Below are 14,295 nucleotides of genomic sequence, written 5' to 3' on the forward strand. Positions count from 1 at the left end.
ATAGATAACGGTTTACAGATGAAGTCAGTTCAGTCGCCATTTTTTCACGAGACGGGCGCCACCATGTTGGAGCCAGTGTCAATAAGCAGTGATAGGTCTAAGTCGGTCTAAATCAAAGTTTCTATGGCAACCACTCTCGTCAATCAGGAGTGAGCTTTTTGGAAGGCTTGAAAGCGAGCTCAGGAGAATCTACCAATCAGACACTTTAAATGTACGACCCAAGATTCTGTCCTTTAATTAAGGCATCTGATTGGTCAGTTTATAACTTGATAAACTTGCACTATGGAAAAACATCTTAAAACATTAGGATTATCAAGAACATGCTGAAAAGAAGTATCAGAGCAAGAATGGTTCTTCTGACCAATAGAATGACTGAGTAACAGCTGTTTATTTCTCTATAGAAGCCTGCGGGATTTTGGCTTCTTGGAACCAGCGGGTACTTCCTGTTTGGAACGCGAGAAGGGAGGGGTCACTCAGTCCAGTATTCTTATCCAATCAATGGCAGCAGAGGTAGTCAGAAAGTTTTGTCTGATTGGTCTGCTGACCCATACTCTGACAGAGGGGCAAACCAGATAAAAAAAAAGGAAGACAAAAATGTTCTCTTCAATACTTTTCAAGATTTTTTATTCATTTTGTTTTGGTTTTAACCTTTAATTACTGATAGGGACAAAACCTTTTTACGAGCCAAACCAGCATTTCTGCACAAACCTGCTCTGCTTATAGCTGCCCTAACCTTTGCTGGTTTACTGAAGCATTTACCTTTTAAATGCCATGCAACATCAAACAGGAAATTACCATTTTACAGTACATTTTGTTGTTAACGGCATTTGTATTTTCTATGTACAACTTTATGCCCCTGCTTGTTTTTTTTATACGGCTTCATGCCCTCGTGAACTCCCACACTCCAGCCCCACAACTGTGACATCCATTAAGTCAGCGAAGGTTTAATGATTAGCCTTTAGAAAGGATACTGCGATGGAGCCGTAGTCATAATTTTTTACCATTAAAGTCACTTTACTGCTTGCGACCTGCTTGCATGCATCTGAATTAGGGCCCATCAGTGGAAGATTCATTTTTTGATCTCGACACATCAGTAAATTTTGATAAAAATAGAGCTCATTTAGTGCGAACATTTAGAGCCCTACAGAGATTGATGGAGTCTACAAGACTGCGCTGTGGAATAATACTTCAGCTCATGCGAGGTTGTGGTTTTTTGGAAAGGAAAAATCAATTAGTTGTTTAATGGAAACTGGTAGTTTTGTAGTTTGTTCACAGAGATGAACTTGTGGCCATAAGTTTGTCTGGTCCAGTTCACAGGATTTTAGGTTCCTGGTCCCAAGATAAATAAGAAAAAATACATTTCTGTAGTCATTAAATGCTAACAAGAGAATTTAAAAGCTGTTGAATCTTTTCAAAAAAAGTTATAGCTAAAATGTTTGAACAGTTTTAGATAATGAAAAAAGGCTCATCTTGCCCTTCAGCTGCATCATTTTACTCTTAATAAAGATGGCAGAATGTCAAAAACCTTTAAATAATTGGGCAAATTTACCTCAAACCTCCAATTACACTGCAATAAGAGGTAATGTAAGGTCCCTGTTTGCTCTGAAATAGAGGATGATTTTTGAAAAAAAAGTTCTTTCAGTAGCTGAAAACCTTTCAAAATAGGCAATGAACAGTGAAACTTCACCTTATACGTGAGTGAAACACACCTCTTCCTTGCAAAAATACTCTGACTTGACGCTTGCAGACCCTTGAAAAATCTTTAACTTTCTTTAAAGTTTGTTTCTTATTCTAGAAAATCCTAGCTGAATCAATACCAGTGCATTTGTGAGTTTGTGAGCGTGTCTGTGCGGACTTACCCAGAGCAGGTTCAGCACAGTCTTTGTACTGTTCAGGCGTGCAGTACGAAGCATCGCCTGGGAAGTTTCAATAATCCAAGTTAGACGAGTTTAAAAACAAAACTGCCAGAAGACTGAACAAACAATCTGTAAACATGTGAATGAAGGAAATAAGAAAATGTTACAAACTTGCTGTGTATCCGTGCAGATTAAAAACCATAACCTCCATGCAGAAGATGAGGGGGCTCACCAGGCATATGCACCATCCTGCAGTTGCAGTTTTCCACAATGTAGCGCGTTTCACAGTCGATCCTGCAGGCGGTCACACTGTAGACCTGGAAAAAGCCGGACTCCAGAGCTCTGGACTCACACTCTCCCCACGGGGGAGGCAGGTAGGTGAGCTGGGGGAGAGGAAAGAAGGGCGTTAAACACCTTCTCCTGTATAACAAGTTATAAAAACTACTCATGACTTCGTAAAAATGGCTTAAAACTGAATGAAATTGAATTATTTCCAGTTGATTTAAAGCATTTCAGTGAAACTTGAAAAGACTTGAATTTTAAAAAATCCTTTAATTAAACAAATAAATTATTGGTTATATCATCAAATAAATTGGTGCCAATTCAATAAATTGTATCATAAAATTGGTGACATTTTGCCGATAACTTTTATCAGGTAATTTACCTTAAACATTTTCAACTAAATCTGGGGGGTATTCTAGGAAGCATGTTTAAACTACCCTGACTTTAAGCCTGAACTCTGGATGAAATCCGCCTGAACTTGCTTACTCTGGGTATGTCGGTTCCAAAAGACCGGATAAGAGTTAGCGTAATTACGCTCGACTTGGTAACCCTGGGTTAATGCACGTGCACGGCGTGTACATAAAGACATTCTTAATGGATCGCAGATTTCCGGAGTAACCATGGAAAAAAAGCGCTATACTTTAGTGAGACGGAGTCGGAGATGTAAATGACGGCGTGTGAAAATTATATGCCCATCAAAAAAGTAATACTGCTGCATCAGCAAGAAAGAGTTTCTGCTTTCCATTTCCATTTTCCTTGTGACGCATATATATATATAACTTATCCAATTTTGCCAACTTAAATGAATTACTTCTATTGGTAACAAGTAATTTAGTTAAATGTATTCAACCTAATTTCTTACGTCTATAAAACTCAATAATTGTTTATACAACTCAAATTTAAATATTTATCTAACTAAATGTCATATTACTCCAATTCAATTAATATTTTTTCCATCTTAATTAATTATAATTCTTGAACTCTCATATGTCTAAGCTTGAGCCGGCAGATATACTCATTTGTATAGCAATAAAAAGAACGGAACAATATGCACAACATGCAAAAGGTCATTCAGAAATTTCCATCATTGCCACTGCAACTGCAGATGGTAGGGGTGCTATTTAAACTCATCATCTTCTCCCTCCCTCTCACTCATGGTGCAGAGACTTAAGTATTGTAGGACAAAATAACTTGGCAAAACATGGCAAAACACAGTAAAAAAGCTAAACATCTAAACTCATTTGGTCAAAAACCCACACTTAAACCCAAATCCGTCCAGACAGGCAAAGGGAATCGTATCCCACAATCCCTTGCGGTGCAGATCTAACAGCAGCACCAAAGTTACACCTACTTAATTGAATTCATTTGAATGAAAGTAAAAATAAATGTCTGAAAACTACGTGTTATTTTTAAGCTGACTTAACAAAAAATTTATTTATCTTAACTGAAGCAAATAATTAAGTTAGATCAAAGTAAAAAAGTTTATCTTTCCAACATCCATATGTGGTCTTTTCACCCTCTCACAGTGGAAAAAGTATTGTCTGAGCTTCTTCATCCACTAAATCATCTTCAAATGGACACGCCATGCTGCTTCACCTCTCTGAAAACAAACTAACCTTCAACTAAACCTGCCCGAGACCAGGTAATGTTCAGAGCATGAGTTGCCATGGCAACTTGACATACCCTGAAACATACCTCCATTTCTGGAACCAAAAGCTGAGGTTATCAACTTCCTTAGCCTCAAACTTATCGTGGGAGCTAGCATAACCTGCCTTCTGGAATAACCTCCTGGTTTGAAAAAGTTTTTCCCCAGAAATACAACATTTTTTTTGAAGATGTTCTCAATAAAAGTTTAGCACAGTAGGTTGACTTTTCTATTTCCTATGAGTTTTTATTTGTTTGAGGGGTTCCTTATTTTTTTATTATTTTTCCATAAATCTCAAATAAGCTTTGATATAAGACAAAATATAGTGCATCTAGAAATACAATACATGGTTTGTTCTAAATAATAGAAACTTATTTTCTCCCAACTCATGAAAAAAATTGATTTTTAATGTCTACTTTAGATGAGAAAGGATTCAAGTTTTGTTCCTTTAATTGGTTTCTTAATGAAATGATATTTTTAAGCAGGAAAAAAGTCAATTCAACATTATATGTGTTTCTGCTGGAGACAAACATGCATTTTCAGCTCATTTATTTCACAGTATAATGCAAATAAGGTAGAGTTGATGACAACTGTGACAAACAAATAAAAACTAGAAGTTTTATTCATAACAGTGCTTCACTGCGAAGAATGCAAAGAAAAACCTTTTGATCACAGAAAAGAGAAAAGATGAAGATGCTGAAAGAGCGCCGGTCACCGAGGCTCCAGTGGGCGGGGCAACTTTGATTCCCACCATGACTCCAGTGTTGTTTACAACTTACCTCCTGCAGAAGTCATTCTATTTTGGAAGTGACATCTTTATTTTAATGTTACACATATCTTTTCTGAACATGTAGCCACAACAATCTAAGCCTGCTTTCATCTTTCCATGCACATCTGTTTGGCCTTGGCTGAATCCAAATAGCCTGCTTACCCGCTAGCTTACAGCCACTCTCAACCCCAACCTAAGGTGAAACAAAAATGATGAGCAACCTTGGAGCTTAAGGATGTACATGGATCTAGCGGTCATTATGTGGATGTCTGCCCAGCATAGCTTTTACATCACAAATAAGCTTCTTTTATTCAAACAGAATTTTTTTAAATCTGTTTTCTGAGGAGTACTAAGATATGCAATTTTAAGCGTAATTTTCTAACTATATGTCCTCCATCATTAAAAAAAATGGCACAAGAACATGTAAAAAAAACACAAAAACCCAATTTTCATCAGAGACAGTCTTAAAGTAAAGTCTCTCTTTACAAGTCCCTTTGGATTTTAGCTCTAAAATATAAGTTAAATTTGACCTTTTTTTCTTTACATTTCTTTATGAATTTGTTTTTAAAAAATATTTTATTTATTTATTTAATTTTTTTCTTAAATTAAGTCTTTTGTCTCTAGCTGTAAATTTGAAACTTATAATAAATATTTTATCGTCCAAAAAAAAAAATCATTTAACTACTTTTAAATAACATGTTGGGAAACATGAGCAGCAGTTGGTATTTCTGCATTCTCTATGCAAAACTTTATAAAGAGAGCTTTGATTTTTAGACCTGACAGCCATGTCCTGGAGCTTAAATATCGGAATAAACAAATTGACAATGTTTACAAGTCGCAAACTTTTAAGTCTTTGAGTCTTAAGTGCTACATGAACCGTGCTACTCAAGTCCAAGTCTCAAGTCCAGATCTACATGTTTAGTAGACTGCAGTGTAAGTGTGTTTCTTTTTTACAATGAAATAGGTGTTTTTAACATGAGAAAAAAACATCAGTATTAAAAGCTATATTTGGCAGGTTTGACGACTTTGCAAAATAACTTTTTTCTTTTTAGATTGTTAAGAAAAAAAGATTTTTTTAACAGATTTCTAAGCAACCCCCCCTTTTTTCCCACACTATCCTGCAGGTAATGCCAGCTTTTCTCTGAAGACATTCTTTAGTCCTTGAAATCCTGTTAATGCACTGAAGCAAAAGAGTCACCAAACAATGTAGGCGGTGCAGAAAACAGTTCAGCAAAACGCCAGACTCTGTCAGGAGATTCTACGCTGAACAGAAAGGGGAGCGCGTCCAAATGCTCTGCTCCTGCTCCTGAGGCCCGAAAAGCTGGAACAACACATGAAAAAAGAGGGACACCAGGCGGAGCCGCGTGGAGGCCCATCTGCTCCACAGCCCAGGCAGTGAGGTTCGAATGTGCACTGTATCCATCACCCTTCACTGTCATCGGCGTGTCCCAACTGAGGCGGCTTCATGTGCCAGGAGAGCATATTTTCAGCTGAGGTGAAACGCAGTGTCCTGCCAGGCTAAATTTGGCCTCCGTCCGCCTGCTGCTATTGACTGAATTTAAAACTCTGCCTTTCAGTCGGGCGATTTCATTTCACCGCTTTCAGCACGCAGCTTTGCAGAAAGCGCCACCAACTATTACTGTGGGAGCTGAACTCAATTGATCCATGATCCAGCACATTCAGCCTCTCAGAGTCCATGTGTGCAGCCTGAACACGCCCCCCCTTAACGCCCAGCAGAAGGCTGGACAGAAACGGAGGGAACTGACCTTTAAAATATTCACACCTAAGCTAATCAGTCAACAGGGGAAGACTCCAGATCTGGTTATTTGACTGCAGTACAAGGATCTCATGTATATAAAAAGAGATGTATGCTCCGTTGTAACGCATCGATGCCGCATCCCTCATTGTAGCAGGGCTTTCATTAGACTTGCTGGTTAAATCTGTACAAAGTCAAACATAATAGAAGAACTAAGTCTTTGAAATTCAAACTCTTTATTAACCTCATAACTTTTTCAACCAACGGGAGGCAGTTTCAGTTAAAAACACCAGAATGAGCAATCTCTCTGTCTGCAGACTTGAAATTTCAAATTACAGTGTGAGGAGTCTCTAAACCTTTATTGAAGCTCTGCATTCAGTGCCGTCGGCTGGTTTTATTAAAGCTGCTCTCATATAACACTAATATTCTTAGTCCAAATGAGTTCATTAAAATTTTTTGTTTTACATTATTTTCTCAGACAGACTGTTTGGCATCTGGAAGGAAATGCCTATTGGCTTCATTTGTTGGCTTCGTCCGACGAGTTTTTGATCATTCTGGTGTTTAAGGAATCTTGTGAAGACGGCTCTGTGTTCCCCAGATATCTGCCACCAAATGTGGTTTTGCCAAAATGAGTTACAGTTTCTCAGTGTGCTGGAATCTTGCAGAGAGTCAGTCCGCACCCTGAAAGATCCCCACAGACGAACAACCTAAGCAGAGGTTGTTTTATCTGTGTGCAATGAGGGTCATGGAGCGCACCAAACTAGCCAGGACGGCCTCTGAACCTGTGGGCTCCTTCCAAAAATCCCTGACTATCTCTTGTTGGATTGTTCCTCCTTTTCATCACTACACCAAACTGAGCCGTCATGAAGGGATATTTACTTTAAAATCACCACATTATAGCTCATGGTTTTTTAGTGAAATAGAAAGGTGCAGATGGAAAAGAATGTCGTAGAGTGAAAATATGATCAGTTTTTTTTGGATCCAAATCCCACAGACGCCTTTGAAGGCGGACAAATTCTGTTGTATAAGACTTGTGTAATGTAATGTAATGTTAAGTCCTAATTTTAATGTTACGTCATCAGATTGCTAGTGTTCAGTGCAGGGGTTTGTTTTGGTAAAAGGGTCACCCTACCCTACTCACAATCCTCTGTGTGTTAGTCATGTGGTCGATCGAAACTGTTTATACAGTTGATAGGTAAACTCTAATATCACCCACGACATACAATCGTAAAATACAACTTATATATCATGGAAACTGATGACATGTAATATAAATGTCTACAATGCATATATATTTTAAGTAAAGTATTATAAGCATATGATGAGTAAACTAAAGGCACCTGCCCAAAATACAGTCGATGGCATGCGCTCAAGCCACCAATCTGGTATGATGGTGGCTTGTTCACAGAACAATGCCAGGTTGGGGTTCAGTGTCCTGAGATCCATGATGTGTGATGATGTGTGAGGTAATAATTATCAAAGACTTATTTCTCATTATGTTTTTTTTTCTAACTCCTTATGATCCAAAAGTCAACAAACATTTTTTTGTTGAAATAAGGAGGATCCAAGGATGTAATCAGGAAGGGACAATATTAGGCAAATGGACTGAACCAAGTGAACAGCTTCCTGTCTTCAGCAGACAAATGTTCTGAGTACATGTATGCCAAAAACTGAGAAATACTTATTGAAGATGCATCTTTTTTGTGTAGTTTGTTTGCTCAGTTTAATACATTTTGATCCTTTCATTCTTCACACACATCCTCACCATTCAGGCTGGTGGCTGGAACAAGTGGAAGTCAAAAAAGCTGGACCAGACATTACCAAAATGAGACTCCCAAAAAATGCCTAAATGAAGGAAACCCTCCTTTCAACTTAATACTAATAAATTACTTGTAATTAAAATTACACACTGCAGGGCTCAATGCTCAATTCCGATTTTTTTGCAAGGCCGTTCACATTTCTAATTAAATCCAAACTTTTGTGATCTCCTGTGTGACCGTGAAATGACCCAGAAGTGGTCATTTCACGTATAATGAACTTATTTTTAAGATCATTTTTAAATCTACACAAATGCAAGAGTGATTGAAAAAGAATAGCAACGCAACAAAAGTAAACTTTAGACGCAGCCACAGGTGAGTTGTGCTATTTTTAAAAACAGGCATGCGGGTGACCTATGGGGGACGACCTGGTGCTCCCAAATCTGGATTAAACCATCCTGTTCACACTGGCCTCGGAAACGCACGTTCAAGCAATCCAAATGGAAAGTCTGTGTAAACATGTGTAAATGCGTATTTTGGACTTCTGTGTTCAAAACTCTCATGTTCCTGTGTAGCTACGCCAGTTTATACATTTGTTTTTGGGCACTACGTAGACAACGTGCATCAGTTTAAACACATTAAAAGTCAAACCGGTTAAACTTTGACTTATCAGGGACTCTGATTTGGTAATGACATGTGGGTAACGACCTTTACAAAAGATAGAATTGCCAGTTGTTTGGAAATTAATCACGAAGGAAAAATTAATAATTGCTGTACGTACCCCGCTGAAATATGACTCCAAGTCATTTATTAAAACTGGAAACTATGCATTAATGAGGATCAGTTGTTAAAATTTTAAAGTTTTTCCCTATGGAACACACACAAACACATAAAACCCAACAACTTTTTTAGGCTAAATATGTAAAAACTTTCATTTAAATAAAGAGCAGCTATCCAACAAGCATGGTGATGCACTTTGTGAATTTTTGACCACGTCTCAGAAAAGCCTTGTCTCCCCAAGCAGAACATCCCTCTGGTATGCTGCTATGCCTAATATTGCTGGCATGAAGTCAGCTTTCATATCCTTTAAACCTGGATGAACTGCCAAAATGTGCTTTTCCCGCTGCTGCTGCAGAGTTCCATTCATCCAAAAAGGAAATGCATTTCATTAAGTTAATCCTGAAGGTTTGAGAAATGGAATTAGATATAAAGTTACCACTGGTGTGCTAAAATGATCAAACAGCACTGACAAATCATTGAACTTTAGGACATCAGAATCCCCTAAATTCCCAAACAAACCCTGAGATAGCAGCATAACATGCAGCAGCACCATTTTATCTTTGTAATAGCTCGTGAGTGATAAGAATAAATGTGGAGCTATAAAAACACCTTTATGTTTAGAGTACCACTCTGATCATCTTTTGATCTATTTAAAAAAAAAGAGGTCTTTTTAATAATAATCCTGCCGCTTTTAGCCTAAACCAACAAACCAGTGTGGTTTTCTAGGACATAGTTTCTGCAGAGCGGCAGGAGTTCATTAGAAATTTGCCTTTGAGTTGTGAGCAGGACTGTTGGTGTAAGTGACACCAACAGTGGTGGAGTAAGCCTCCCCTCATTTCCCATCATCCCTTTACTAGCTTATAGCTCCCCACACCTCCATCCTAACATGGCAACAAAAATGGCGAGCAATATCAGAGCTTTCCAGCCGTACAGTTTTAAGCCAGATTACATATCAGACGAGGAAAACAAAGACGGACATGGATATATTTTTCTACAAGATCTATTTTTCTACAAGGGGATGCATCAGAATGGAGCAGAGAAGTATAGTACCTTCAGCACCTGCTCCAGACTTTTTCCAGTGGCATTTTTTGTCTGCTCCTGATTCAAAACGATTTTAATGAAGAAATGCAATTTAATCTTAATGTTATTTTTATATGTCCTCCATCCTGAGAAGTTTACATTGTAGTGGTCTTACAGATCCAAAATCTGAAATGTTTTAAAACTCTACTCTGCTTGTTTTTAGTTCATCTTCAACACTGTGTGTGCTGCTGCATGCACAAGCGTAAAAAGGAAACAGAGACTGTTACAAAAACAAGTCAGTTTATCTTGGTAGATATTTGCCCACTCCCACTTGAAGGCAAGAAGACAAGAAAACATATAGAAATGAATAAGTAGAAAGACAGAACTGATAATCGCAGTGACCTGAAAAGCCCCACAGAGACAGCCAGCCTGGCAGCACTGAAACAAGATGAGTAGAACTTGTTCAGCTTGTGTATAGGGGGAGCGTAAGCAGAAAAGCAGGTAAAAAAAGGCGTGGACTCCAAATACCTCAGGCTGTTAGTCCAGCCCTGCAGCCTTTCATTTTGGTTCTGTGTGATGGAACCGGGCTTCAGGATGATTGAGAAAGGCGGAGATTGTGTCGAGAACCTCTCTAGCAGAAAGGTCACAGGCGGTGACAGGTGGGGTGAGTTGGAGGGGGGGGGGGGGGGGGGGGGGGGTCCATCATTCGTGTGTAAACAATCACCAAGAGACCACAGAGACCAGCAAAGGTGCGGGAACACACACCTGTCCCTTTCCACACACACACAGTAGTGGACAGAATCTCATCTGGCTGTTGTGGCAGGAAATTTTTCACCTCACCTCTGAGCAATAAGCTGAATGTGTGTTAGAGGGGAAGACAGATGATAAAAAATGCTATTAAATGCAATTTAGTGAAAGTCGGGGACACCTACTCTCTGCTCCTGTGTGGCCACAAAGGTCTGAAAGCCGGGGGCTACGCCGAATCCAAGCTCATGAACGAAGGGGGGCTCCGCCTGGCTGTGGATCTGCACCCGCACACCCGCTTCGAAGGCCGTGTCCTCTGCAAGGGAACCACAGAAAAGGGAAGTGAAAAGGCTTTCCAGGCATTCAAGGAAAAAATGATGTGCAGGGATAGAATGGAGAAGCACCCAAGCAAAAAAAACAACAACAACAAAACAACCTGTTGACGCTTGATAATGCTGAACAAAATTTCCCTTGAATTTCACTTTTAAAATAGCTTTTTTCCAATAAACCCCGCAGCTTTGAACGTCTGCTTTTTAAGGCCGTCTGTGTGACAACACGTCTCCCGTTTGTTGGTGTGGCATCAAACGTGAGTATTGAATAAAGCTCCGTGCAGACTCTACAGATTAAAGGCCCTTCAATATTTCTTTGAAAAACAAACACCAGAGCCCAGGTGAGGAGTAAAAAAAAAAGCTAAAGCATGAATGGACAAAAAAAAATAAAAAGCAGAAATCATTCACATCTGCACATTCAGTGATGAGAGCTCCGATGTTCAATCAGGGCCTTCTCTTCTGCCGGCTGATCTGATACATGAAAGAAGTGGAGTGTCTCAGCACGACCAGCTGCTTCACCCCACATCGAAACAGTCATCAATCAAACATCCAGAGTGACTGATGGAGCGAAAGCTCGGATGGATTTGCACAGAGGAACATAGGAATGGATGAGACGGGCTCTATTTTTTCAATTTTTTTAGGTTGGTTTTTAAAACACTTCTCTGTGTGTGCTTTTAAACCTGTGCAAATTCACATTAGGGTGCAGTATGAGAGTACGAGCACGTTTGTTCACATTTTCTCATGCATGTTCCTGTCGTGCGCGTTTTAAGCTGAAAAACGTCCCATTTTTATTTCTCAATGAACTAAATTCATTAGCACATAACTGCAATCTGCACATACAGTACAGACCATCTGGCAAAAAGCTTACATTTCTGCAAACATGCCCTAAAAGTACAAGACATCTCTGGCACGAGCACCCAAACAGATCCAAGTCAAACAATTAAAATCATTCATTTTATTTTTTAATTTACCCAAACTCCCCTGCCGTTTGGTCATTATTGGACAAATCGTTAGGCAAAATCATCAGGTTGGTTCTTGTCCAAGGAGGAAGGTGTTTGTGCTTTGAATGTCGATGTATCCATGGCAACCTATGAGAAAATTCTGGTGCAGGATTCAGCTTCTTTCCATGAAAAACCTTTAAGGTTTCACTACATTTAGTTCTAAGTGTTCATTATGCAGAACTTACATAAAATCCCTTTTATTCGTCAAAATCTATAGGTTGACTTGATGACATCTTCAGTCGTTAAAAAGAACATCAAGGAGTGTAAACATAGCAGTGCTTTCAGCACAATAGAATATTAATTTTCCAGAGATTAGCTGCTGTAATTGTATAAAGTGTGGATTAAACAGAAAAATAACCACACCTCCTAAAGGAGAATTAAAAATATTAGTTCCTAATGCAAATATGCTCCATATCACATCTCTAAAGACCCACTCTGATGAAAACTGTGTTTTTGGTGTTTTTAACATGTTCTTGTGGCATTTTTGTCACAAGATATATAAACACATATACATATATATGTTATATCTATGTATAAAATAAGAGTAAATCTGTGTTTTTGAGTATTTCTTAATTTAAAGTGTTATCAGTCGAAATAGAGTGCCTTTGTGCATTTACGTCTTTGTTTTCCTGGTCTGACCTGACATCTAGACAGCTCCAATATTGCTTACTATTTTTGTTTGACCATAAGGGTAGGTTGGGGGTGTGAGGGTCTGTAATGTAGCGGGAGAGTGTGTAGACAGATGGGTAATGGGAAGTAGGGGCGGGGTTGCACCAATGGTCCTGGCCACAACTCATAGACAAATGTCTAATGACCTCCTACCACTCTGTAGAAGCTTTGTCCTTTAAAAACATTTTTTTCTTTTTAAATTTGGATAAAAACAGCATAATCCTAATTAAAAGACCACTGGGAACCTTTTGAAAATAGATCAAAATATGATCAGAGTGGGTCTGTAAAACACTTATTTTGACGTTTTTTGTATTTAATTTACAGAGAAACCAGCCATTTCCCTGTATTTCACTTGTTTATTATAAACATGTGTTTTCTTGAAGAGTGTAGAATGTTATATGCAGGTGAGTAGGAGCATGTTTTAAGCACAGAACACTTAATGTTCTATTCACCCGATGAAAATGTTTACGCAAAGAATTACAGGAATTTCAAAGCTACTTCCGACTTTAATGTAAATCTATTGTATGACAGTATAAATAAAGGTTTGCTTATCAGTAAATTATTTATATATATGTTTTTAATTGTCATTTTAAACTAGTTATATAAAACATCTCTGAATGAGACTGTGGCAGTGATCTGTTGCTAAGGGAACAAATAAGTCATCTGCATTTATGCACTGATTTTTCACTGTTTGCATATGTGCACAAACAAGGATAGTAGAGTAGAGTTCCTCTCATCAACAGGTCATCCTGTTCCTGATGCCTCACATGGCTTCAGCTGCATCAGTTCTCCCCATAAATCTCCTGTTAAAACCCTTTCATGACCACCTCTATCCCTTTGCTTTAGAATGACTCAGCAAAGTGAGATGAGCAGATGACTTAGGATGCTATAAATCTCTGTGATGGCACAATGAACTGCAATAATTCAGATTTTCTAATGTGGTCTTTGTTCTTCGTAAGCACTTAACTAATTCTGTGTGACGTGAGCACATAGAAGGGGGGTCTAGATGTACAGCAATACTCAAATAGTGTGTACATTATTATTTTACATTTTTATGCTCCAGCATATACCAAACCATAGCTTCGTCTCTGTATCACCCGTTTCTTTATTTTCAGTATTTGGAAGATCAGAAAAAAAAACCCCAGTGAATTCAGAGTTTCTAGTTTAAATATGAAAGCTTACCGGATGACAGTCACCTGCCTAAATTGATTGTTTTTAAATAAATATAGTGTCCGCTGAAGTTCAGGTTGGCTTTAAGATGCTCTCAGAGGTGAAATGGATTACAACCAAAGGAAAAAAAATGCAAACAGCTTAGAACTGAAAAAGGAGAATTTGCAACAACAGCAATATTTCCTTTTTAGGTGCAAATATACCACAAAATCTCCTAGTATGGTATAGTATAAGCTAAACTATCATTATTGGTTCACTTCTGCGCTGTGGTTCATCATCGAGTTAACCAAGTGGACTGGGTGTGAAGCAAACGTCGGTGCAAATCAAAGCTGCTACACGCCCAAAGAATTTGGTCTCACTGTCGTTTGTCCTTCAGTTTATAAACAGAAATAAAAGTTAGGCTTTAGAGGATCCTAATTCATATTTAGATGCATTTGTTTTAAATGTAATTGTAGTGGTTTAATTTTAAGAATTAAAAAAAATTGACAATTTCAAAATTTCAAAACTCAGATGTATC

General features: G+C 38.3%; 1 protein-coding gene across 5 annotated transcripts in view; it reads right to left on the reverse strand.

The window, feature by feature from the left end:
• asic2 (acid-sensing (proton-gated) ion channel 2) overlaps positions 1–14,295 on the reverse strand; it is a 320,413-nt gene that overhangs the window by 10,735 nt on the left and 295,383 nt on the right. For all 5 annotated transcript variants that reach the window (XM_078950984.1, XM_020705102.3, XM_020705101.3 and 2 more), the window contains 3 exons: positions 10,798–10,925; positions 2,089–2,239; positions 1,860–1,916 (listed from right to left, as the gene is read on the reverse strand). In XM_078950984.1, the coding sequence (XP_078807110.1) occupies positions 1,860–1,916; positions 2,089–2,239; positions 10,798–10,925 (336 nt within the window). The remainder of the gene's footprint in view (positions 1–1,859; positions 1,917–2,088; positions 2,240–10,797; positions 10,926–14,295) is intronic.

Source organism: Oryzias latipes, chromosome 8, assembly GCF_053564925.1.
Source record: "Oryzias latipes strain Hd-rR chromosome 8, Olatipes_Hd-rR_3.1".
Classification (NCBI taxonomy): domain Eukaryota; kingdom Metazoa; phylum Chordata; class Actinopteri; order Beloniformes; family Adrianichthyidae; genus Oryzias; species Oryzias latipes.